Here is a 25,984-nt window from a genome sequence, read left to right as displayed (position 1 = left end):
AGAGGGAGAGACCAATTCTGTCTGAACAGAAAGTAAAGTGTAATGACATAGTATTTAAAACCAGTGAAATAAAGTATGGGTAAGAAAGCATTCCAGTCTTATTTGTTTAATAAGAACCAGAATTAAGTGCTCAAACAGTATGAAAGTCCCTGTCATATCATACTATAACTTCTAAATTAATTAAAGTAATACCAAATATCTTAATACAAAATAAATAAGCAGAAATGACACCATAACTAAGTTCTGTGCCCACAGTGCCTAGCATAATGATTAACATACAGTAGGTACTTATTAATGTTTGTTGAACTTAGCTATTTATCATAGGAATGAATTCCAAGATGTCAAATGTGTGGGACTTCACTCATTCAATCATTTATTCCTTCAATAGATATGAAACAAATATATTCTGGGTATTGTTCTACCCATTGAAGACAGGGCAACTGAACAACACAGACCAAAGTCCTGCCCTCATGGAGCTTTCATTCCAGTTAGTCAGACGGTGGTCAGTATTAATGGAAAAAATAAAAAAGAGAAGTGGATACTGCAGTTTATGAGAATCATATAATGAATGTAAAATACAAGATTAAGGATTATACAGTGGCTATTTTGAGATATAGAACTGAATTCAATGATTAAAAAACCAAATCCTCGATATGCATTTACTTAATGTTAAGACAGTGCAAGCATAAAGTGGTTTAAAAAAAAGATATGATTCTTTTGCTCATGGAGTTCACATGCTAGTGGACAAGACATAACAAATTTGTAAATATCCAATTTAAGAAATAATTACGAATTCTGATAAGTGATCTGATTTTCTTAAGGGAAAACTGGGGTATCTACTATAGTAAATGGGATAATGAAGGAAAATCAATGCTACTGGAAGATCATAGGTTGGGTAATGTGATGGTGTAGGTGATGGAGGATCAGAGGCCCACAGCTGATTTCTGTTTTTGAGTTTGCTCAGCCTCCTCTGAGAAGGACAGCAAAAACAGGAGGGATCAATCAGGAGACAACTGCAGTACAAGAGTGAAATGAGGATGGCCTGGATGACAGGAACAGCAGGAACAAGAAAAAATGTTTGGAGTATTTTTGAGATATAAAATTAATAGTAAAAAACTAACAGCTATATGCTTCCAACAAGAGGGTAAAGCAGAAGAAATATTTCTTTATATGCAGTCAGAAAGAGATTCACAGAAGACATAACATTTTCCTATTATACTTCAGGATTTTAAGGGATTTGAGGCAGTGAACTAGGAAAAGACTTAAAGAAAGGTAAGTATGAAACCAGAAAAGATATTCTAGTACTTCAGAAAATATTTCTGGCAGATATTTCATTCCATTTTGTTGAAACAAACTCATTATATGTAACAGTTGTTTTTCTAAATCACTTCGTAAGTTTCATGAAAGATTATATTTTTTCTAAATTCTATGATCTGCCTAATCACATTAAAGGAGCCAAGTAAAGATGTAGGTAGGCAAAAGCTAAAAACAATATTTCTTTGTTGTAAGAATGATACCAGAATTAATACCATGTACATATCTTTCATGTATTAAAATGTATTTTCTACCATATTTTTACATCTGATCAAATTAGAATTTCCCCCTTAATGCAAATTTAATGGTACAATATTTCACATACTAATTAGTTTCTGCTATGAAGATAAGGTATGCACAAGCTAAAAAGTAAACACAGATGTCAATAATTTTTAATTACAGCTAAAAGCAATATGTCAAAACAAAAAGTTATAAATAACAGTGATAAAGCTTAGTGGCTAAAACAATATGATGCTTTTTTAAAAATCCATTTGTTGATCATGATTACAAATGAAGAGTGCTTCGGTATATAATGTAAGTATAATGTTTTCATGAAAAAGCTTTTGAAATATAGTTTCATGGATATTCATCCATGGTAAAATACTAAACAATGAATTTTAAAATCTAATTTCTTTCATAGAAAGAAGTTTACAGAGAATGGAATTTTATTTCTTGCAAACATGAGGCAGAATAGTCTTCCTCATATTTATTTTCTCAATTGTCTCTAATTTAGCACTGTCCTCTACTACACAGAGTTTAAAATTCTCCTTTCATTTGCCGCACTTATTGTGTTGTGGTAGTTAGGGGTTGTTTTTGGAGGAGGCACAAGGAGTAAATGACGACAGAGAAACAGAAGAAAAGAACATCTCTATTACTGAGGACAAAGGGTGTCATCTCCTTTAATCCTTGTAGTAACTGAGCAGGTTTGGTTTGACTATTCCCATTTTATATGAGGCAATCAAGGTTCACAAAAGTTAAACTGCTCAAGTTGCAGGTGAAAAGGTCAATATTGATCCCATCTAAGTCCAACATCAATGGTCATTTCCACTTCACCACACTGTCTCCCATCTTCAAAAAGCCTGGTACCAACTTAACTAGGTACTTTAACTCTGTTCACATTATTTTCTCCATTTTGACAAGACTATAATGACTGACTTTTATCAGAAGCTGGTTGAACTCAAGATACATCATATCTAAAGCATCTTTTTTTTTTTTTTTTTTTATCCAGAGCTATAAATGACACTCAGAGGAGGAGATGTAGCAGGTGTGGAAGCAGAGAGAAGAGGGGAGAAGTTTTTACCTTGGCACCTTTATTCTTAATTAAACCACAATGACTACAAGTGATCATTATTTACTTGTTCTGTTTTGACAAGCCGTATGTCAGCGATCTATACATTTTTCTTCTGTAGCAAAGATGTCATACTTATTAAGCTCTAAATTTTGGGGTTGTAACTTCCCCCTCTTTGGAAAACTTGAGCAATGGCCCAGATGCAGACTTCTAATACTTCCACTCTCCAGCTCTCACACTTTCTCCTCACCGTTCCTTCATTTCTATTGCTATTACCTTTTTTGAGGATCTTTTTCATCTTGATGGAAAAAATGAAAGCCCAGTTGTTCCCTGTTGTCTATGAATATTATATCACCTTTATCAAATATTGTTATTTGATACTTATTTTTTTTTTTTTTTGGTGGTATGCAGGCCTCTCACTGCTGTGGCCTCTCCCGTTGCGGAGCACAGGCTCCGGACGCACAGGCTCAGCGGCCATGGCTCACAGGCCCCAGCCGCTCCGCGGCCTGTGGGATCTTCCCGGACCGGGGCACGAACCCGTGTCCCCTGCATCGGCAGGCGGACTCTCAACCGCTGTGCCACCAGGGAAGCCCTAATACTTTATTCTTGATGCTCTTGTTCCAAATATCAGGCTGGCCAAAAAGTCTGCTTGGGTTTTTCATACGATGTTACCGAAAAACCCAAACAAACTTTTTGGCCAAACCAATGTTACTTGGATGGAGGGCTACATGAACTTCTTTGACTTCAGTCATGACATAATCTTCAGCACCTAGTCCTTCTTAAATTGTAGAACATGCTGCTTGTCTATATTGCTCTTCACTACATTCCCTTCTTTCCTTCTGCCTCTTCCAATTCCCAGTATTGGAATACATCAATCTCTACTTTCTCACTTTTACTGATATATTCCACATCTCAAGGGGAATAAAATCACAAACATACTGACTAGCACCATTATAATGCCCTCTCTAATCTCAGCTGAATCTTCTTAGGATTCTTTAACTCATCCCTACCAAGGTCATTCTTCCATTCCTCAGTATGAATGTTTCAAAACTTTCCCAGGCCTCCTACCAGGCCTAGTATGTATGATAAAATGTACACACAACCCCACAAGGTTACCTTACCTAGTTAAACTACTGAGCTGAGATTGGCACCGAGGTCTATCTGACTTTCATTAAGTCCAGGAGATTTTCATAAAGTTGTCTTTCTTTATCTCAACCTCACTCCCACAGTTTCATCCTACTTCCTACTCAGAATAGAGGTCATTAACCTCTTACCTTCATAGATACACTCATTCCCTTGGTGACTTCATTCAGACTATGACCCTAAATACAGTCTATATGGTGATCATGGACTTCCACATTTGTGTCTCAAATGCAGGCTTCTTCCCTAAACTCCAGAAATGCTTATTTGACATGGATGTCTAATAGATGCCTTTAACTTGGGTGTCTAACAGAAATATCAAATTTGACATGTCCAAAACCTAATTTCTAATCTCCCATGAAAAGGCCTGTTTCTCCACAGAAAAAAAATCATCCCCATTGCTGCAAATGGCAACAGCATCCTTCCAGTTGCTCAGGCCAAAAACCTGGCAATGATCCTCAACTCCTTACTTTCTCTCATACCCTACATTCAATCTGTCAGGCAATCCTGATGGCTCTTCATCAAAATATACCCCGGATTGATTACGTCTTACCACCTCCACTGCTAATACCCTAATGTAAGCTGCTATATCAATTATCTGGATTATTTGCCATTAACTCCTAACAAACTCCCTGCTTCCAACCCACAGTCTATTCTCAACACTGCAGCCAAAGTGATGATATTAAAATGAAAATTATATCATGTTACTATACTGCTTAAAAACTTCCAATGGCTTCTCACTACACTGAGTAAAAACCAATATCCTTACAACATCTACCACTACCCTAAACAACCCTTCACTACTTTTACTCTACACAAGCCATGCTAGACTAGATTCCTAGCTATTTTAAAAATATGCTCCTTCCTCAGTGCTTTTTTGATTGTGATTTCCTCTGTCTGGAATATTCTTCCTCCCAAATACCTGAAGTCTTCCTCCCAAATACCTTGCTTCCTCATTTCCTTCCAATGTTCACTGAAATTTCACTTTCTCAGTGAGGTCTTCTGTGATCATTCTATTTAAAACTACAAAACCCACAAAAATCACAAACACTACTATTCCTTGTTTCCCTACCCTACTTAATTTTTCTCCATGGTATGTATTAATTTCTTACATACTACGAGTTACTCATTTGTCATGTGTCCGTTTCCTGACTAAAATGTAATTTCCAAAGGGGAGGAATTTTGGTCAGTCTTATTCATTCACATATTCCCATTGCCTAGGGCAGTAACTAGTAAATAATTAGGTGTTCAATTTATATTTGTTGAAAGAAAGAATGAATGAATCAGTAAATAGTGAATGATAACCCTAGGAATGATGCTAAAGAATGATAGAATCTTCACGACTGCAAGAAGCAAATCCAGAACACAAATCAATGAAATCATACCTCCGATAGCACAATGACAGATGATGAAGATGCAGCAGATCAAAGCAAATACATTCATTATCTGCTTTCTACAGTAAACCACAATCATTTGCACAATAGATAATACAGAGGTTCATGAGAATCTGAAAGAATGGATCAAAGAAGCTGGCAGATGATAAGACTTTCTGGTTAGGGGCCAGCACTTAATAACTTAAAAGCCAAGGAAAGAGAAGTGTCAGCAGTCAAGTCAAAGCACTGGTTTGATATTTTAATAGGTGTATGTGTAGGAAAGAATGAATTCAGAAGGCCTGGATTGCTCAAACCCTGTACACTCACAAGGAAAGTCAATCCTCAGGACGGTCCCTTGGCCAGCTCCTGGGAAATAAGCTCTGATCCCTTGGAATATTCTACCTGGTAAGAGCATTTTTGCATGCCAGAGATCTTGGGCCACATGATACCAGTCTGACTAGACAGTTCATGCAAACAACAGGAAGAACGATGAATGCTGTGTGCCTGATTTTGCTCAGGGTGGCTAGGGAAACCACACAGGTGCTGCTTGCCTACATGACTCACTTAAAATAAAAATCCGGGAAACCAAGGCTTGGGTGAGTTTCCTGGGTTGACAACGCTTTGCACATGTTGTCACACATTGTTACTGGGGGAATTAAGTGCATCCATGTGACTTTGCTGGGAGAGGACACCTGAAAGGTTTCTCCTGGACTTTGTCCCATATGACTTTCCTTTTGTTGATTTTAATCTGTATGTTATCTGCAATAAGCCATAACCACTAGTATATCAGCTTTCCTGGATCCGTGATTCCTAATGAAATATAAGCCTGAGAGTGGTCTTAGGGATCACTGACATTTAGCACCAGAAATAGAACTTGTTAGGAGTGACGTCAACAAGATGGAGGGCTAGGAGGTCCCAATATTAGGTTGTCCTACAAAAACAACAAGCAACTACAAACTGATGAAAACAGCTTTTGAAAAGCTCTGGACTACAATGAAATCAGAAGAAAGCAATGAAGCAGCATAAACCCTGTAGAGTTTTTAAAAACGAGGATGGCTGCCAGAAAAGCATAGGAAGCATTTTACCTGTGACATCCCATCCCCTAGACCAGAGCAGTTAGGCACCAGAAAAGATGGCCTCAGAGGGATTTCCCCCTATGGGGAAAATAAGAGCAAGAGAACTCCAACAAGCTTCACTGCCATGGCTGTTTGCAGCTTTCACTACTGAGGATTCCCACACTCTTCACCAACACTGACTGAACTCAGCTAACAGAGCTACCGAAAGTCCACACCACTGCAGCTCCTCTCTGGGGCAGGAGCTGTTGCTGCGGATGACACCTGGCCTCAGGGACCCTAGTTGCTGCTGTGTCTGGCTCCCTGGATCTCAGGATGCCACAAAATCTAGCCATCCACAAAGCCAAGCTGCTGCTGCTCTGAGCCCTACCACTGAGTCCTAACCAGGGCTTTGACCTGCCATACAAGGGCTACTACTCTGTCTCCTGCCTTCCATGTCCCACCTTAGGGCTCTACCATGCCACAACCAGGGCCATGGCTGCTCTGCTTGTGTTCCACTCCCAGCATCCAGTTGCAGCTTTGACCTGCCGTAAATGGGGCTGTGCCACTGCTCTGTACTCTGCCACTGGGTCCCAAGTTGTAGCTTTGACCAGTCATAACTTGGGCTGCAATACCACTGCTCTGCACCCTACCCCTGGGTCCTAAGACAGGACTTTGACCTGTCATAAGGAGCCACCCTGCTGCTGCTCTGCACCCTGCCCCTAGGGTCCCGACACACATCTTTAATGGGCCATTACCAAGCAATGTTGCCACTGTTCTGCAACCACCCCTGGGTCCTAAATTGTGGCTTTGATCTGTCATCATCAGGCTGCGCTGCTGCAACTCTGTTCCCTGTCCCTGGGTTTCTGTCACCATTTGACCTGCCGTTACAGGGCCACATGCTGCTGCTCAGCACACCGTCCTTGGGGTTCCAAGTCAGAGCTGTGACCCACCATAACTGGGGCAGGTGGTGCTACATCTGCTCTATACCCTGCCACCCGGGTTGAAAGTCAGGGCTTTGACCTGTCCATCAGTAGATTGTGCTGTTGGAGCTCTGCAACCGCCCCCAGAGTTCTAAGTTGCTGCTATGACCCAATATCACTGGGGCCAATCTGTTACTGTTCAACTGCCCCATGGGTCCTAGGCCACGGTTATGACTTACCATTGCTGAGGCCAAGATGCTGCTGCTATAAAACTGAACCCTGAGGCCAGAGTCAGGTATTTGACCAACCATCTATAAGAAGTACACTACTGTACTCTGGCTCTGGGTCCCAAGCCACTGCTGAACCCTGTCATCCCAGGAATCCTGCTGCTACTGCATTCCCCTTTACCCCAGGGCCTGAGTCACTGTGGTGATTCCCAGGAACCCAGACCCCAGTTCCATGGGAAGTCTTCACGTGCCTGCACCTCAGAAACCAGTGCCACTGCCACTGTAAGTGTACCTGTGACCCCACGACTCAGGTGTTGTGTTAGCTCTGTGCGCACCAGGTGCCAGAATACCAGCTCCACTGATGCCCCAAGTGTCAGCACACCAGCCCTGCCATCAAGAGGGATTCCCTTGGCTAGAATTTTGACAGGCAGAAAAGAATAGTAGGATCCCTGCAGCTTTTGTCACCACTGCCATCCACATCTTCTAAAAGAAGATGTCACAATCTATGCTGATGTTGATCTCAGCTGACAGAGCTGCATGGAAAGGACTTTAGTGTGCCCTCCCTGGAACCAGAGACACTGCACCCTACCCAGCTGGCATATTCACAGTCATCTTTAGGTGATAATCTTTCCCCAGTGAAGCTAGTCTTAAAAAGCTGAAAAAGGCAACTGCTCCCTTGAATGCATGATTATCAACTCAAAGACATTAGAAACATGAAGAAGCAAGAAAACATGACATCACCAAAGGTACACAAGAATTTTCCAATAACTGACACCAAAGAAATGGATTTGAGTTACATGAAAAAGAATTCAAAGTGTTTAAGGAAGCTTAGCAAGATTCAAGTGAACACAGAGAGACAGCTAAATGAACTCAGAAGAACAATACATGAACAAAACAAGAAGTTTGACAAACTAGTAGAAATGATAAAAAAAAAAAAAGAACCAATCAGAAATTCCAGAGCTGGAGAATACAAAGATTGAAATGAAAAGTGAAATAGAGAAATTCAACAGGAGGCTCAATAAGGCAAAAAAAACAATGTGTGAACTTGAACACAGATCCCTTGACATTTTCCAGTCAAAGAAAAAGATGTAAGAATGAAAGAGTAAAGAAAGCCTCTGTGACTTATGGGATACCACAAAATGAGACAATATTCAAATTATAGAAATCCAGAAAAGGAAGGGACAAAGGAACACAAAATATATTTAAAGAAATAAGGGCTTAAAACTTCTCTAAGCTGGAGAGAGATATGGACACCCAGGTACACAAAGCCCAAAGCTCTCCAAACAGATTCAACCAAAAGAGATCTTTAACAAGATACACTGCAAACAAGCTCTCAAAAAATATAAGACAAAGAGAGAATTTTGAAAGCCACAAGAGAAAATGTATTCATCACATACAAAGAAACTCCAATAAAGCTATCAGCATATTTTTCAACAGAAATCTTGCAGGCCAGGAGACAGTGAGATGATATATTCAAAGTGCTCAAAGAAAAAAAGAACTATCAACTTAGAACACTTTACCCAGCAACCCTGTCCTTTGAAAATGAAGGAAAGATAAAGGCTTCCCCAGAAAAACAAATGTTGAGGAAATTTATCAGTAGACAGCTTTACATAAAATGTTAAAGGGAGTTCTTCAAGCTGAAATGAAAAGATATTAATCAGTAACATAAAAACATATATAAAATTCACTGGTAAAGATAATTATACAAATCTGAAACACTCTAAAACTGCAGTGGCAGTGTGTAAGTCACTTTGATCTCTAGCATACAGGTTAAAAGACAAAGCATCAAAAATAATTATAGCTACAATATTTTGTTAATGGACACAGAATATAAAAAATATAAATTGGGACATCAATAACATAAAATGTTGGGGGGGGAAGTAAATGTGTAGGACTTTTAAAATCAATTGAAGTTAAAATGTTATCAACTTAAAATAGACTGCTATAACTGTAAAATGTATTATGAACAACAGGGTAATCACAAAGCAAAGAACTCTGATACACAAATGATAAAAAGAATCAAATATACCACTATATAAAATGAACAATTCACAAAAAAAGCAAGCAAGAGAGGAAGAAAAGAAAAAAGAAACTATAAAATAATTAGAAAGCAATTAACCAGATGGTGATAGTAAATCTTTCATCATCAGTAATTCCTTAAAATATAAATGGTTTAACATCTCCAATTAAAAAACACAGAGTTGCTGAGTAGATAAAAAAACAAAACCCAACTACATGCTACCTAAAACAGACTCACTTAAGCTTTAAGGAAACTCATATGATGAAAGGGAAGGGATGGAAGAGGATATTCCATGTAAATGGAAACCAAAAGAGACAAGGAGTAGCTATACTTCTATCAGACAAATAGACTTTAAGTCGAAAGTTGTAAGAATTGAACTTTAAGTTCAATTTCGACTTTAAGTCAAAAGTTGTAAAAGAAAAGGAAGGTCATTATATAACGATAAAGGGATCGATTCATCAAGAGGACATAACAATTGTAAATATATACACACCCAATATGAGAGCATCAAAATATATTAAACAATTGTCACCAAATACAAAGGCTGAAATAGACAGCAATGCAATAATAGTAAAGGACTTCAGTACCCCACTTTCAACAATGGAAAGATCATCCATATAGAAAATCAACAAGACAATAACGGATTGAACTAAACTTTAGAGCAATTGGACCTAACAGATATATACAAAAGATTCCATCCAACGGCTTCACAATACATATTCTTCTCAAGTACACACACAACATTCTCTGGGATGGAGTATATGTTAGATCACAAAACAAGTCATAACAAATTTCAGAAGATTAAAATTATACCAACTATAGTTTCCAACCACTGTAGTATGAAACTAAAAATAACAGGAGTGAAGCTGGAAAGCTCACAATTATATAGAAAATAAGCAAAACACTTCTGAAGAACCAATGAGTCAAAAAAGAAATCAAAAGGGAAATCAAAAAATTCTTGAGACAAAAGAAATGGAAACACAGTGCACCAAAATTTATGGAATGCAGAAAAAGAAATTCTAATAGGAAAGTTGGTAGTGATAAATGCCTACATTAAGAAAAAAGAAAAATCTAAAATAAAGAACCTAATTTTACACCTTAAGGATCTAGAAAAAGAACACAGTAAGCCCACAGTTGACAGAAGGAAGGAAATAATATAGATTAGAGCAGAAATGAACGAAACAAAGATTAGAAAGACACTTTTTAAAAAAATCAACAAAACTAAGAGTTGGCTTTTTGAAAAGATAAAATTTACAAACCTTTAGCAAAACAAATTAAGAAAAGAGGAGAGGGCTCTCCTGGTGGCGCAGTGGTTAAGAATCCGCCTGACAATGCAGGGAACACAGGTTCAAGCCCTGGTCCAGGAAGTTCCCACATGCTGCGGAGCAACTAAGCCCATGCACGACAACTACTGAGCCCGCGTGTTACAACTACTGATGCCTGCATGCCTAGAGCCCGTGCTCTGCAACAAAAGAAACCAACGCAATGAGAAGCCCGCACACCGCAACGAAGAGTAGCTCCCGCTTGCTGCAACTAGAGAAAGCCCACATGAAGCAACTAAGACCCAATGCAGCCAAAAATAAATAAACAAAATAAATTAATTTAAAAAAAAGAAATGAGGAGAGATGACTCAAATGAAATCATAAACAAAAGGGGAGAACATTCAAAACTGATACCACAGAAATATAAAGGATCATAAGGGTCAGTGAACAATTATACGATAACAAATTAGATAACTCAGAAAAAATGGATAAATTCCTAGAAACATACAACTTACCAAGACTGAATCATGAAGTAATAGGAAGTCTGAACAGATGAATAATGAACATGGCGTTTGCATCAGTAATCACAAATCTCCCAAAAAATAAAAGCCCAGGATCAGATGGCCTCACTGGTAAATTCTATCAACATTTAAAGAAAAATTAGTACCAGTCCTTCTTCTGAAACTCTTCAAGAATATAGAAGATGACAAAACACTCTAAACTCATTTTATTAGGCCAGTGTTACCAGCATACCAAAAAGCACACAACACCACCACAGAAAAAGAAAATTACAGACCAATATCTTTGATGAATATAGATGCAAAACTCCTAAATAAGATATCAGAAAACTGAATTCAACAATACATTAAAAGGATCATACACCACAATCAAGTGGGATTTATTCCAGAGATGCCAGGATGGTTCAACATCTGCAAATCATTCAACGTCATACACCCCATTAACAAGAGGAAGGATAAAAATCATATGATCATTTCAAAAGATAAAAAAAAGCATCTGACAAAATTCAACATCCATTTCTGATAAAATCTCTCAACAAAGTGGCTATAGGTGGAACATATCTCAGCATAATAAAGGCCATATATGACAAATTCACAGCTAACATCACACTCAGTGGAAAAAAGCTGAAAGCTTTTCCTCTAAGAACAGGAGCAACATAGGAGGCCCAACCTACCACTTTTATTTAGCATTGTATTGGATGTCCTAGCCAGAGCAATTAGACAATAAAAAAATAAAATAAAATAAAAGGAATCTAAATCAGAAAGGAAGAAGTAAAACCATCTCTATTTGCATAAGCATAATCTTATATACAGAATACCCTAAAGAGTAGTAGAACTGATAAACAAATGCAGTAAAGTTGCAGGATACAAAATCAATATACAAAAATTAATTGGTTTCTATACACCAATAACAAAGTCTCAAAAAGAGAAAAGTTTTTAATAAAAAAATACCATTTATAACAGCATTAGAGAAATTAAAATACTGAAGAACAAAGTTAAACAAGGAGGTAGGAAACCTGTACACCTAAAACTACAAGGCTTTGATAATTCAGTGCAATCCCTATCAAAATTCCAATGACATTTTTTACAGAAATAGAACAAAAAAACCTAAAATGTGTATGTAACAACAAAGACCCCAAATAGCCAAAGCAATCTTGAGAAAGAACAAAGCTAGAGACATCATGCTCCCTGATTTCAAACTATATTGCAATACTATACTTGTCAAAATGACATTGTATTGGCATAAAGACAAACACAAATATCAATGGAACAGAACAGAGTGCCCAAAAATAAACCCATGCATATACGGTCAATTAACTTACAACTAAGGAACCAAGAACACATGATGGGGAAAGGACACTCTCTTCAATAAATGGTGCTAGGAAAACTAAGAAGCCACAAGCAAAAGAATGAAACTGGACCACCTTCTTACACCATACACAAAAATCAACCCCAAATGGATTAAAAACTTGAATGTAAGACCTAAAACGTGAAATTACTAGAAAAAATATAGGTGGTAAGCTTCTTGACACCAGTTGTGTCAATTAATTTTTTAAATTTGATATCATAAAGAAAAATCAATAAATGGCTTATGCATAGCAAAGGAAACCATCAACAAAATGAAAATAAAACCTACTAAATGAGAGAAAATATTTGCAAGTCATATATCTGGTAAGGGTTTAATATCCAAAATATTAAGAACGCATATAACTTAATAGCAAAAAACCAAACGATCTGATTGAAAAATGGTCAGAGGATCTGAATAAACAATTTTCCACAGAAAACATACAGATGGCCAACAGGTACATGAAAAGGTGCTGAACATCACTAACCATCACAGAAATGCAAATCCAAACCACATAGAGCTATCACCTCACACCTGTTAGAATGGCAAGAAATAAATGTTGGCGAGGGTGTGGAGAAAAGAAACCCCCGTACACAGCAGGTGAGAATGTAAACTGATGTAGCCACTATATAAAACAGTATGGAAGTTTGTCAAAAAAATTAAAACTACAATCTGATCCAGCAACTAAACTTCTGGGTATTTGTCCAAAGGAAACAAAATCACTATTGTGAAAAGAAAGCTGCACTTCCCTGTACGTTGCAGCATTATATACAATAGCCAAGACATGGAAACAATTTATAAATCCATGTATCCATCAATGGATGAATGGAAGAAGAAAATGTGATACACACAGTGGAATATTATTCAGCCACAAAAAGAAGTAAATCTTGCCACTTGCAATAATATGGAAGGGACTTGAGGGCATTTTGCTAAGTGAAATAAGTCAGTGAAAGACAAATACTGTTTGATTCCACTTATATGTGGAGGAAGGAAGGAAGGGAGAAAGAAACAGAGAAAGAGAGAGAGAGAGAGAAAGGGAGGGAGGGAGGAAGACAGAGAAAGAAGAAAGAAAGAAAGAAAGAAAGGAAGAAAGAAAGAAAGAAAGAAAGAAAGAAAGAAAGAAAGAAAGAAAGAAAGAAAGAGAAGAAAGAAAGAAAGAAAAAGAAAGAAAAAAAGAAAGAAAGAAAGAAAGAAAGAAAGAAAGAAAGAAAGAAAGAAAGAAAGAAAGAAAGAAAGAAAAAGAAAGAAAGAAAGGAAGGAAGGAAGGGAAAGAAAGGAGAGAAAGAAAGGCGTGAACTCACAGAGAACAGCGAGAAGCAGTAGGTGCGTAAAATGGGTGATGGAGGTCAAAAGGTACAAAATTCTGAATGAAAACAGAAATCAACCACAGAAAGAAAAATGTGAAAAGAACAAACATGGGGAGACTAAACAACATGCTACTTAAAAATCAATGAGTCAACGATGAAATCAAAAAAGGAATCAGAAAATACTTCGAGGCAAACGAAAGTGATAACACAATCTTACAAAATCTATGGGATACAGCAAAACAGTGTTAAGAGAAAAGTACATAGGGATACAGGCCTTCCTCAAGAAACAAGTAAAATCTCAAATAAACAACCTAACCTACCACCTAAAAGAATTAGAAAAAGAAGAACAAACAAAACCCAAAGTCAGCAGAAGACAAGAAATTATAAGATCAGAGATTGAATAAATAAAATAGATTAAAAAAAACCCAGAAAAGATCAATAAAACCAAGAGCTGTTTATTTTGAAAAGATAAAATCGAAAAACCTCTAGCCAAGCACACCAAGAAGAAAAGAGAGAGGACCCAAATAAAGAAAATAAGAAATGAAAGAGATGTAACAACAACCAATACCACAGAGATACAAAAAATCATAGAGAATACTATGAAGAGCTGTATGCCAAAACACTGGACAACCTAGAAGAAATGTACATCTCTAAAAATATACAGTCTGCCAAAACTAAGTCAAGAAGAAACAGATCATTTGAACACACCAATCACTAGATGTGAAAGAGAATGTGTAATTTTAAAATTCTGTCAAACAAAAATCCAGGACCAAACTGCTTCACTGGGGATTCTAACAAACAAACAAAGAAGAACTCATAACAATCCTTCTCAAACTATTCTGAAAAAATGAAAGAGGAGGGAACCCTTCCAAATTTATTTTATGAGGCCACCATCACCCAGATACCAAAACCAGACAAAGGCATTACAAAAAAAAGAAAATTATAAGCCAATATCTTTGATAAATTTAGATGCAAAACTCCTCAACAAAATATTAGCAAACTGAATCCAACATGACACAAAAAGGACCATGCACCATGATCAACTTGGATTCATTCCAGGGCCAGAAGGATGGTTCAACATACACAAATCAGTCAATGTGATATACCACATTAAAAAAAAGGAAAGGCAAAAACCAGATGATCATCTCAATAGATGCAGAAAAAGTATTTGACAACATTCATTTATGATAAAAATGTTCACCAAAGTAGGTATAGAGGGAGAGGGAACATATTTCAACATATTAAAGGCCGTTTACAGCAAAACAACAGCCAACACAAAATGAACAGTTAAAAACTGAAAGACTTCCCGCTAAATTCAGGAACAAGACAAGGATTCCCACTCTTACCATTTCTATTTAACATAGCATTGACAGTCTTAGCCACAGCAATCAGATAAGAAAAGAAATAAAAGGTATCCAAATTGGAAGGAAAGAGATAAAACTGTCATTAATTGCAGATGACATGATACTCAATATAGAGAACCCTAAAATTGCCACATAAAAACTATTAGAACTAATAAATGAATTCAGCAAGATAGCAGGATAAAAGACCACTGTACACAAATTGGTTTCTTTACACTAATAATGATATATCAACAAGAAGAAGTAAAAAAAAAACAATCCCATTTGAAATGGTGTAAAAAAATAAAAAAAAATACCTAGGAAGAAACTTAACCAAGGAGATGAAGATCTATACATTGAAAACTATAAAACACTGATAAAGGAAACTGAAGATCATTCAACGATGAAATGGAATGCCCATGGATTGGAAGAATTAATATAATTAAAATGGCCATACTACCCATTAAATCTATAGATTTAATGCAATTCCTATCCAAATACCTATTACATTAGTCACAGAGCTAGAACAAATATTCCTAAAATTTATATGGAACAACAAAAGACCCTAAATTGCAAAAGCAATCTTGAGACAGAAGAACAGAGCTGGAAATAACATGCTCCCTGACACTAGACTACATTACAGAGCTACAGTAATTAAAACAGCATGGTACTGGAACAAAAACAAATATATAGCTCAATGGTACAAAATAGAGAGTCCATAAATAAACCCATGCACCTACAGTCAATCTTTGACAGAGGAGGCAAGTATATAAGATGGAGAAAAGACAGTTTCTTCAACAAGTAGTGATGGGAAAGCTGGATAGCTGTGTGTAAATCAGTGAAATTAGAACACTCCCTCACACCATATACAAGAATAAACTCAAAATGTTTTAAACACCTAAATATAAGACAAGACACCATAAAAATCCTAGAAGAGAACATAGGCAAAACATTCTAGGACATAAATTGAAGCAATATTTTCTTAGGTCAATATTCAAAAACAAAAGAAATAAAAGCAAAAATAAAAAATGGGACCTAATTAAACTTAAAAGCTTTTGCACATCAAAGGAAACCATCAACAAAACCAAAAGACAACCTATTGAATGGGAGAAAAATATCTGCAAATGATGCTACCAACAAGGAGTTAATATCTAAAATATACAAGCAGGTCATGGAACTCAATATTAAAAAAAAAAATCCAATTAAAAAATGGGCAGAAGACCTAAGTAGACATTTCTCCAAAGAAGATGCACAACATAACTAATTATTAGAGAAATCAAAACCACAATGAAGTATCACCTCACACCTGTCAGAATGACTATCATCATGAAGTCCACAAATAATACATGTTGGAGAGGGTATGGAAAAAGGGAATCCTCCTACATTGTTGGTGGGTATGTAAATTGGTGCTGCCACTATGGAAAACAGTATGGAGATGCTTTAAAAAACTAAAAACAGAGCTACCATATGATCCAGCAATCCCACTCCTGGGCATATATCCAGAAAAGACAAAAACTCTAATTCAAAAAGATACATGAACCTCAATGTTCACAGCAGTGCTATTTACAATAGGCAAGACATGGAAATGACCCAAGTGCCCATCAGGAGACGGTTGGCTTAAGAAGATGTGGCATACACACACACAAACACACACACACACATATGTATGTATGTATATGTGTGTGTGTGTGTGTGTATATATATATATATATATATATATATATATATATACACACACACACACACATACACACACAATGGAATATTACTCAGCCATAAAACAGAATGACATAATGCCATTTACAGTAACATGAACAGACCTAGAGATTATTATACTTAGTTAAGTAAGTCAGACAAAGACAAATACTATATGATATCACTTTTATGTGGAATCTAAAAAAAAAATGAATCTATATACAAAACAGAAACAGACTCACAGACATAGAAGACAAACTTATGGTTACCACAGGGGAGGGACTAATTAGGAGTATGGGATTAACAGATTCAAACTACTATACATAAAATAGATAAGCAACAAGGTTTTACTCTATATCTCGGAATTATATTCAGTATCTTGTAATAACCTATAATGGAATATAATCAGAAAAAATAACTGAGTCATTATGCTGTACACTTGAAACTAACACACTATTGTAAATCAACCATAATTTATAATATTTTAATTCTTCAATTTAATAAATAAATATATATATTTTAAAATACAAATTATAGTTATAAAATAAAGAATTCATGTGGACTTAATGTACAGAATGATAAATAGAGTTAATAATACCATAATGTATATTTGAAACTTGCTAGAAGAATAAAGCTTAAAAGGTCTGACCACAAAAAAATAAAGCTTGTAACTACGTGTGGTGATGGATTTTAAGTAGAAGTATTGTAGTGATCATTTTAGCTTTATTATTGTAGTATTTTAAAGTTATTAATAATGCTTTTCCATTCAATGATTACATAAAATCTATGCTAATATTCTATTCACCATTTTATTTAATAATAAAAAACTCAGAATATTGGGGGGAAATATCAAAAAGTATCACTACTGTAATTAGTGATATAGGTCACAAATATACAGTGAAAACATTATCCCAAACACACAAACATAGAATAAATATTTCGCTCTCAAAGGAATACAATAGATTCTAATAGTCAGAGGATATTACAAACTTTGAAAGTTTCAATACTGTAAATAAATATCAATATACAGATATTATTGTAGCTGTAGCCTACAATCAACATTTTGGTTATTTAATGGAATTTCTAAACTTTAGTCATGTGCATGCGTGAACACACACACTTGTGGACACCATAAACAAAAATTTAATAATCAACTCTAGTAACCAGTTACCTTGGCAATAATAACTTCTTTCTTCAGAATCTTCATAGCATAGTATTTTCCACTTGCTTTCTCTCGAACCAAAATAACTTTCCCAAAAGTGCCTTTACCTAGTAGTTTCAAATAGTCAAAATCATTCATTGTCTGAAAAATACAAATGAAAATACATAATATGAAACATTTGATGCAATTTATTTGTAAACTTATATGTATATATTTGCATTATCTACTCAAAATCAAATTTTACCAACTTCTAAGCACACTTAAATGATGAAGAATCAGAATGGCATTGGCTTTCTCATCACCAATCATGGATGCTGGAAATAATTTAAGCAATTCTCAGATAGTGGAGACAATAATTTTAAACGTAGAATCTCACAACTACTCAAATTATTAGTAAGGGCAAAGGGAAAATAAAATCATTTTCACTCACTTCCAAGAACTCAAGTTTCTAAGGATTTAGTAGTGCCACTACTCCCAGACAATGTGACAATCAAAAATGTCCTCCACAAACATTTCCAAATATATCTAAGAGAAAAGGATTGAAGGGAGTGTTTGAGAATGTACTATATCAAAATAAGGATGGACTCCAAGAAAGAGAAAGATACATGTATAAGAAATGTTGAAAACAATTCTGGAGCCCAGTGCAAAGAAACAGAAGAACAACAGCAATATATCTTCTGAGAAAGCAACTGGTCCAATGCAGAAGAAGGAGTCATGGAACTCTGAGAATGTCTTTAATCTGCCTGTTTTCAGTTTAATTTCTCATTCCCATTTCTAAGTAGTAGGTGATTACCAGGATTTTGCCAAGCAGAATTACTATTGCTCCCCATAGCCCCCTCTATGAATGCTTTTCCTACTCTATTTATCCACAAACTTCCAAAATTTTGATAATATTTCTCCACTAGTGTCCTTCCCTCATACAACTTTTCATTTTTGTGGACTTGTCCCTTTTAAAAATTCCTCTGCTATTATTTTAATAGGCTTTTAGATGAAAGAGGAGGTATGCTCAGTTTATCATCTTAAATTTAAATTCAGTTTAGAGGGATTTAAAAATAACAATTTAAGGATCTGGGGTTTTATCCTACCAACAATCAGAAGTTATTGAAGATTTTTGTGCCTTTTTAGAAGTATTTCTTTCCTCTTTACCACCCATTTGAAGTAAATGTCAGAAATGTCTCAAACCGATGACCTCAGCTTCTACCTTAAGAAACTAGAAAAACAGCAAATTAAACCCAAAAGAATTAGAAGAAAAAAATAATAAAGATCAGGGCAGAAATCAATTAGGGACTTCCCCAGTGGTCCAGTGGTTAAGAATGCATGCTTCCATTGCAGGGGGTACGGGTTTGATCCCTGGTCAAGGAAGTGGATTCCTACATGCTGTGTGCATGGCACAATGCGGCCAAAAAAAAAAAAAGAAAGAAAGAAAAGAAAAAATAAATCAATTAAATTTTAAGAAGAAATAAAAGGAGACGAGGTCACGATGGCGGAGGAGTAGGAGGACGTGGAGTTCATCTCTCCCTACAAATGCATCAAGAATACATCTACAAATGGAACAAGTCTCACAGAGCTCAGGCTGAAAGTTAGCAGAGGACCTCGGTCACCTAAAAGGACAAGAAATCTCCATGTAACTGGGGAGGATGAAAGAAAGAAGAAGCAAAAAAGAAGAGAAGAGGTTGCCACATCTTGGGAAGCCCCTCACCGGCAGGGAGATCAGTTGGCACAGAAGAGGAGTTTCGGGGACTATTGGAAGAGAGTGCAGCACCCGGTCTGTGGCAGGCAGGACAGAGTGAGACCTACACAGATGGTCTGTGTCACAGCCCTGTGTGCCCCAGCCTGAGACGTGTGTCCCAGTGTGGAAAGGGGCTGGGTGCTGGAATATGGGATTTGGGGAGCAAATCCAGTGAGAGGATTGCTGTTGGCTGTGAGGAGACAGCATGAGGAGACGGGAGTGAGGAAATCCACAACTGGGAATGCTTGTGGAGGAAACTCAGACTGCCATAGCAGGAAAGGGCCATTGTTAAGTGACACAGAAGGGGAGGAGCTGCCATTGCAGCCTTTCTCCCCATGCACTGGCCCTTGCCTCCCTGGGCACTAAGAAGGGCCCTCAAGGGGGCCAGCTCTCTCATGGCCTCTGGCTTCCCTACATGCCTCATCAATGCCAGGGAAGGCTCTCTTGCACCCATGGTCGAGCACTACGAAGGGCCACCACTGGGGCCAACTATTTCATGCCCGCGGCCACCAGTTTCCCCATGCACCCGTTGCCACCAGGGGTCCCGTGACCCTGGCTGCTACACAGCCTCTGAGCCCCCTCCTCGCCAGGGCAAACTCATATGCTCCAGGGCAGCCTCACAAGCAGACCCACACACAGAGGTGGGGTTGTAACCACAGCTAAGCCCCAGGGGACATCAACTAAGGAAGAAAAGCTGAAATCTCTCCTTGTAGCTGTGCAAACTGTGAAATGACATCTCCAAGACTAGCCTTGTACACTCAGAGCCTACAGAACATCTGAAAAAACAAGCAGTGCTCCCACAGAAAACACAGGCTTAGCTTTAGCAGCTGTAGATTCTGTTGGCACATACACATCTAGGTTGGGCCAGGCTAAGGATGGAAAATGCACCATAGCACCAACAGTGGGTCCAGATACATGATTACTGCAATCCTGGGACCTGACTTCAGTGGATCTCTGTAAATTTAAGAAAACTGAAATCATATCAAGCATCTTTTGCGACCACAACACTACGGGATTAGATATCAATTACAGGAAAAAAACTGTAAAAACAACAAACACATGGAGGCCAAACAATACGTTACTAAATAACCAATGGACCACTGAAGAAATCAAAGAGGAAATAAAAACATATCTAGAGACAAACGATAATGAAAGAATGATGATCCAAAACCTATGGGGTGCAGCAAAAGCAGTTCTAAGAGGGAATTTTATAGCGATACAATCTTAACTCAGGAAACAAGAGAAATCTCAAGTAAACAATCTACCTTTCCACTTAACACAACTCAACAAAAAAGAACAAACAAAACCTAAAGTTAGTAGAAGGAAAGAAATCATAAAGATCAGAGCAGAAATAAATGAAATAGAGACAAAGGAAACAAAAGCAAAGATCAATGAAACTAAAAGCTGGTTCTTTGAGAAGACTAATAAAATTGATAAACCTTTAGCCAGACTCATAAGGAAAAGAGGGAGAGGACTCAAATCAATAAAATTAGAAATGAAAAAGGAGAAGTTACAAATGACACCACAGAAATACAAAGGATCATAAGAGACTACTACAAGCAACTCTATGCCAATAAAATGGATAACCTAGAAGCAACAGACAAATCCTTAGAAAGGTACAATCTCCTAAGACTGAAACAGAAAGAAATAGAAAACATGAACAGACTAATCACAAGTACTGAAATTGAAACTGTGATTAAAAAACTTCCAACAAACAAAGGTCCAGGACCAGATGGCTTCACAGGTGAATTCTATCAAATATTTAGAGAAGAGTTAACATTTATCCTTCTGAAACTATTCCAAACAATTGAAGAGAAAAGAATACTCCCAAACTTGCTCAACAACACCACCATCACCCTGATACCAAAAGCAGACAAAGATAACACAAAAAAAGAAAATTACAGGCCAATATCACTGATGAACATACACACAAAAATATTCAACAAAATATTAGCAAATCAAATTCAACAACACATTCAAAGGATCATAAAGATGACAGACTACAAGGACATGGAGTTCGCATATCCTCACAACTAGGGCACCTACCATGTGGGGGACCACGGAAACCTAAGGGGACAGGAGGAACACCACAGCAACAGAGTAAGACGTGGGGGGGAGGGAGGAGGGAGGAGAAGTGGAGGCAGGATGGAACTGGAGCCTTGGAGGGGCGGCTGGGGGAGGGAAGGGGTTCCCACTCTTAGGAAGCCCACCCACAGTGAGGGGATCAACAAGGATGGCGAGACTATCGGGAGAACAAAGGATTGGAAGGGAATGCAGCCAGTGTTTCCCCTGCCCACTTGGGCCCCAGAAAGCCTGCTGAGGTCCTAATCATCTGATCTCTGTGGTTCCCTCCAGCCATGCTAAGTATAAGCCCCGCCCCCACCCAGAACCTTACCTCTGCACTTCACACTCCAAGACCCCCTCCGACCAAGTTGGGCCTAAACCTTGCCCCCGCACCTCCACCAAGTGCCTTACCTCTGAACTCTGCACTCCGAGGCCCTCTCCAGCAGTGCTGAATATTCAGGTTGCATGGGTCCTGAGCCTAGGTCCCGCCCCCTGCCTAAACCTCGCTCTCAACTAAGCCCCACCCCACCCCCACAGCCAAGGCCTTTTCCAGCATTTTTTTTTCTTTTTAAGGTTGTGGTTCCATTTTATTTTGTTGTTTCATTTTTATTTTTTCAAATAAATTTTGAAATTTTTCTAATTTTATTTTATTCTTTATACATTGTTATTGTTCTGCTCATTTTGCATTTCTCCCGCCCACTTATTTTTTCTGTTGTGGTTCTGTTTTACCTTGTTTTAGTTGTTTCACTTATATTTTTTTTTCCTAATATATTTTTTTCTAATTTTATTTTATTTTTTATTGTTTGTTTTTGTACTGCTCCTTTTTTTGAATTTTATTTATTTTTTTTCTACAGCAGGTTCTTATTAGTTATCTATTTTATACATATTAGTGTATATATGCCAATCCCAATCTTCCAATTCATCCCACCACCACCAACCCCCACCAGCTGCTTTCCCCCGGTGTCCATAACGTTTGTTCTCTACATCAGTCACTCTATTTGGTCCTTTTATTTTCTTCTTCTCTTTTGCCACACCGGGTGGTTTGAGGGATTTTAGTTCGCAGGCCAGGGATCAGGCCTGAGCTCCTGTGGAGTGTGCGCCAAGCCCAAACCACCAGACTAACAGAGAACCTCAGACCACAGGAAATATTAATCAGACTGAGGTCTCCCGGTAATCCTCATCTCAACACCAAGACCCGGCTCTAAACAAATGCCTGTAAACTCCAGTGCTGGGTGCCTTGGGCCAAAAAGCCAGTAAGACAAGAACACAGCACCACCCAACAAAAAAAATAAGACGACAAAAAAATATGTTACAGACGAAGGAAAAGGTAAAAACCTACAAGACCAAATAACTGAAGAGAAAATAGGCAAGCAATATGAAAAAGAATTCAGAGTAATGATAATAAAGATGATCCAAAATATCAACAATACAATGGAGGCACGGATCAAGGAAATACAAGATATGGTTAACAAATACCAGGTACAACTAAAAAACAAACAGTGAACAACACAATAACTGAAATGAAAAATACACTAAAAGGAATCAATAGCAGAATAACTGACGCAGAAGAAGGGATAAATGAGCGGGCAGACAGAATGGTGGAAATAACTTCTGAGGAGCAGAATAAAGAAAAGAGGCTGAAAAGAACTGAGGACAGTCTCAGAGACATCTGGGACAACATTAAATTAACCAACATTCGAATTGTAGGGGTCCCAGAAGAAGAACGGAAAGAGAAACGTTCTGAGAAAATATCTGAAGAAATTAGAGTCGAAAACTTCCCTAACATGGGAAAGGAATTAGTCAATCAAGACCAGGAAGTGCAGAGAGTCCCATACTAGATAAATCCTAGGAGAAACATGGCAAGACACATATTAATCAAACTAACAACAACTAAATTCAAAGAAAAAGTATTAAAAACAGTAAGGAAAAAGCAACAAATAACATAGAAGGGAATCCCTATAAGGTTATCAGCTGATTTTTCAGCAGAAACTGCAAGTCAGAAGGGAGTGGCAGGATATATTTAAAGTGATGAAAGAGAAAAACCTACAAGAAAGATTACTCTACCCAGCAAGGATCTCATTCAGATTCGATGGAGAAATCAAAAGGTTTACAGACAAGCAAAAGCTAAGATAATTCAGCACCACCAAACCAGCTTTACGACAAATGCTAAAGGAACTTCTCTAGGCAGGAAATGCAAAAGAAGAAAAATACCCACTAAAACAAACCCCGAACAATTAAGAAAATGGTAACAGGAACATACGTATCGATAATTGCCTTGAATGTAAACGGATTAAATGCTCCAAGCAAAAGACACAGGCTGGCTGAATGGATACAAAAACAGGACCCATATATGCTGTCTACAAGAGACCCTCTTCAGACCAAAGGACATATACAGACTGAAAGTGAGGAGATGGAAAAAGATATCCCATGCAAAAGGAAATCAAAAGAAAGCTGGAGAAGCAATACTCATATCTGATAAAATAGACTTTAAAATAAAGATTGTTACAAGACATAAGGTAGGACACTACATAGCAATCAAGGGATCAATCTAAGAAGAAAACATAAAAAGTATAAATATTTATGCACTCAACATGGGAGCAACTCAATATATAAGGCAAATGCTAACAGCCAAAAAAGGAGAAAAAGACAGTAACACAATTATACTGAGAGACTTTAACACCCCACTAACACCAAAGGACACATCATCCAGCAACAAAATAAATAAGGAAAAACAAACTTTAAATCTCACCATAGACCAGATAGACTTAATTGATATTTATAGTACATTCCACCCAAAAGAAGCAGAATACACTTTCTTCTCAAGTGCACACAAAAGATTCTCCAGGATAGATCACACCTTGGGTAAGAAATCAAGCACTAGAAAATGTTTACCAATTGAAATCGTGTCAGACATCTTTTCCAACCACAATGATATGAGATTAGAAATCAAGTAGAGGAAAAAACTAAAAAACACAAACACATGGAGGCAAAGCACTGCAAAGCTAAAAAACCAAGAGATCACTGAAGAAATCAAAGAGGAAATAAAAAAAAATACATAGAGACAAAGGACAATGAAAACATGATGACACAAAACCTACAGAACTCAGAAAAAGCAGATCTAAGAAGGAAGCTTATAGCAATTCAAACTCACCTCAAGAAACAAAAAAATCTCAAATAAATAATCTAATCTTACACCTAAAGCAACTAGAGAAAGAAGAACAAGGAAAGCCCAAAGTCAGTAGAAGGAAAGAAATCATACAGATCAAAGCAGAAAACAATGAAATAGAAATGAAGAAAACGATAGCAAAGATCAATAAAAACAAAAGTTGGTTCTTTGAGAAGATTAAAAAAAATTGATAAAGCTTTAGCCAGACTCATCAAGAAAAAAGTGAGAGGACTCAAATCTATAAAATTAGAAATGAAAAAGAAGAAATTACAACTGACACTGTAGAAATATACAAAGGATCATAAGAGACTGCTACAAGCAACTCTATGCAAATAAAATGGACAACCTGGAAAAAATGGACTCATTATTGGAAAGGTACAACATTCCAAGACTGAACCAGGAAGAAATAGAAAATATAAACAGACCAATCACAAGCAATGACATTGAAACTGTGATTAAAAATCTTCCAACAAACAAAACTGCAGGACCAAATGGTTTCATAGGTGAATTCCATGAAACACTGAAAGAAGAGCTAACAACTATGCTTCTGAAACTATTCCAAAAAATTGCAGAGGAAGGAACACTCCCAAACTCGTTTAACAAATCCACCATCACCCTGATATCAAAACCAGAAAAAGATATCACAAAAAAAGAAAATTATGGACCAGTAACACTGATGAACATAGAAGCAAAAATCCTCAACAAAACACTAGCAAACAATCCAACAACACACTAAAAGGTCATGCAACATGATCAAGAGGGTTTTATCCCAGGGATGCAACAATTCTTCAATATATGCAAATCAATCAATGTGATACACCATATTAAAAAATTAAAGAAAAACCATATAGTCATCAATAGATGCAGAACAAGCTTTTGAGAAATTTCAACACCCATTTATGATAAAAATTCTCCAGAAAGTGAGCATACAAGGAACCTACCTTAACATAATAAAGGCCATATATAACAAATGCACAGCAAACATCATTCTCAATGGTGAAAAACTGAAAGCATATTCTCTAAGGTCACGAACAAAACAAGGATGTCCACTCTCACCAC

At 37.1% G+C, this 25,984-nt stretch overlaps 1 protein-coding gene across 31 annotated transcripts in view; it reads right to left on the bottom strand.

Moving 5' to 3' along the window:
• The window catches only part of AKT3 (AKT serine/threonine kinase 3), a 395,069-nt gene that overhangs the window by 139,029 nt on the left and 230,056 nt on the right, over window positions 1–25,984 (bottom strand). For all 31 annotated transcript variants that reach the window (XM_079905016.1, XM_079905021.1, XM_079905022.1 and 28 more), the window contains one exon: window positions 17,976–18,107. In XM_079905016.1, coding sequence (XP_079761142.1) covers window positions 17,976–18,107 — 132 coding nt within the window. The remainder of the gene's footprint in view (window positions 1–17,975; window positions 18,108–25,984) is intronic.

This window comes from Stenella coeruleoalba (genome assembly GCF_951394435.1).
Source record: "Stenella coeruleoalba genome assembly, chromosome: 1".
NCBI lineage: Eukaryota > Metazoa > Chordata > Mammalia > Artiodactyla > Delphinidae > Stenella > Stenella coeruleoalba.
The sequence above is the reverse complement of the archived record's forward strand: the minus strand, read 5'-3'. Positions and strand labels throughout refer to the sequence as shown.